A 2,500-nucleotide genomic window follows, 5' to 3' on the forward strand; every position below is an offset into this window, starting at 1 on the left:
ATGGTACATCATGTTACGAGGATATGAATGAAATACGTCACCGAGGAGAGCGCAGACGTCACTCTGGTACCGGCCTTGACGTCGCGGGAGCGCGCACGGGAGATAAGTGACGTTTAAATGCGGGATGAACGAACGAGCGGCGCGGGGACACGCGGCGCGCGCACTCACGGTAAGAGCCGGTCACTGGCTTACAAACTTTAGTCTTTAATACGAGTTTAAACTGCAGAAATACACAATATCTGAAAGCATTAATAATCATCTATATTTAAACCGCTATTTAACCAAGTCGGACCCGTTGAGATTTAAAAGTTCTGATAACACTTTACTTTTACATGAACTAATAATGAACAATACTTCTACAGCATTTATTAATCTTAGTTCAAATTAATTTCAGCATTTACTAATACATTATTAAAATTAAAGGTTGTATTTGTTAACATTAGTTAATGCACTGTGAACTAACATGAACAAACAGTGAACAGCTGTATTTTTATTAACTAACATCAACAAAGATTAATAAATACAGTAACAAATGTATTGCTCATTGTTAGTTCATGTTAGTGAATACATTAATGTTAACTAATGAACCTTATTGTGAAGTGTTAATGTCTTTAATAAGAGCATAGCAACACATTAAATGACATTCAAAAATTGTGTTCAAAATAACCCTCATTTCTTCCTTCTAGAGCAAAAGATAAACTATTAAAGAGGTTATTACTGTAACTGTACTTGGAAGTGTGATTATGTGTGTGTGTTAAAATTGTGTTCATGTTGTTCTGAACAGTAACTATGAAATTTTAATATAAATTAAAATTTCATATAATCAAATATTGGGTAACACTTTATTTTGAGGTGTCCTTGTTTCATATGTCACATGTACTTACTGTAGTAATAACAGTAAATTATGCATAATTACATGAACTAACCCTCAACCAAATCCTAATCCTATAGTAAGTACATGTTAATTAATATTACACTGTAACAATGACACCTTAAATATTATAGTAGGCTACTTAAATAATTGACTTGCTAATAATGATTTTATGAGTCCACATTACAGTGATCTGATAAGTGTTATGTGAAGTTATGTATTTCAGAAAATGTACATATACAAATCACAGTATTAATTTAAAGAATGTAATAATTTAATGCAGAAACAATGAGCTCATTGAAGTAATGAATACTGGTTTGTTAACAAATGATTAATTTAATCATATAGTGTAGTTTGATGAATGTTGTATTATAGTGAGGAGTGTTGTTTCGTGTCTCTGAACAGGAAGTTGATCTAGTTCTGCGATTGCTGTGATCTGATTGGATGGGTCTTACACTGAGTAGCTGGCTGAGGGACGGCCATCTTAAAAAACACCACAGATCCTCATCCGCGTTCAGTCCGTTCGCTGAAGCCCCGCCCATTCGGCTCGCGGTGCTTCTGGACACGCCCCCCGTCGCCCCCGGCAACCCTCGATCGCAGTGGAGCTCGACGCACCTGTCGCCTAACCTGCAGGTGTCTGTGTCGGGCGGGAGTGTGTGTCGAGCTCGCGTGGAGCAGAGCAGTGATGCGGTTCGTGGAGCCGTCGGTGTAGAGGCGGGGCTTCACATATGGGAGGTGATGTGGGAGGAGCTACAGAGAGGAAGCCACGCCCTCCTGGGCGTTTCCACACACACATGCCCCCTGCAGGCCTCTGGCTACACAGCGCTAATAGGCGGAGACTCGTGTTCCTGGGGCTGGGACCTCTCGACCAATCAGCTTTGGCATAATGGGAAGAGGAGGCGGTACCTTGGGGGCGGAGCCTCGGGTATCCCAAGCGTTCCGGATCGTGTGTTAGTGGTTCTGGATGCAGATGCGGGGACGCTGGGATACGTGGTGGACGACTGCTATCTGGGCGTGGCCTTCAGGGACCTCCCCAAAGGGGCGGAGCTATTCCCTGCCGTGAGCTGCGTGTGGGGAGGAGCTCAAATTTGCATACGCTACCTGTGTGGCACGACACGTGAGTGTGACATCATCACGTCAGTATCAAATAGTGTTTATTTAGTAGTGTGTGTCACTGACTAGACAGGCCGAGGACCAGTGTTGGCGGTAACCCGTTACGAGTAACTTGAGATTACTTAAGGAGTAACGCATTACTTTTTCAATTTACAACAAAATATCTAAGTTACTTTTTCAAATAAGTAACGTGTTACTTTTCCACATTTATTGACTGACAGTGCACTACTTCACTGTACTGTACTCTATCTCTACTGTACAGTATTATTAGTAGTAGTACTGTACTATACTTCTAAAAGTAATCTTCCCCAACACTGCCGCGTACTCGTACTCACTGATGTGAAATGGTCTCGTTCATTTAGTCAGAAACTCTGTTTTAAAGGCTGACTGAACTCTCGGCTGTAGAGAAGATCACATATGCTGTGTTCCTCAGGAGACGCTCCGGCTCTACAGGCTCTGAGTCGCTTATCTGTGCGGCGGGCCCTGGGATCAGACGGGCCCCGGACTCGGGCTCTC

General features: G+C 42.5%; 1 protein-coding gene across 1 annotated transcript in view; it reads left to right on the plus strand.

Annotated features, from left to right (window-relative positions):
• Positions 1-1,315: 1,315 nt before the first annotated feature.
• LOC308703272 (SPRY domain-containing SOCS box protein 2) overlaps positions 1,316-2,500 on the plus strand; it is a gene marked incomplete at both ends in the record, with an annotated part of 1,221 nt that continues 36 nt past the window's right edge. The window contains 2 exons of the mRNA XM_081386593.1: positions 1,316-1,988; positions 2,418-2,500. The exon at positions 2,418-2,500 is cut by the window's right edge and continues 36 nt beyond it. Coding sequence (XP_081242719.1) covers positions 1,316-1,988; positions 2,418-2,500 — 756 coding nt within the window. The remainder of the gene's footprint in view (positions 1,989-2,417) is intronic.

The sequence above is a fragment of the Scardinius erythrophthalmus genome (genome assembly GCF_964197995.2).
Source record: "Scardinius erythrophthalmus genome assembly, chromosome: 15".
Lineage (NCBI taxonomy): Eukaryota > Metazoa > Chordata > Actinopteri > Cypriniformes > Leuciscidae > Scardinius > Scardinius erythrophthalmus.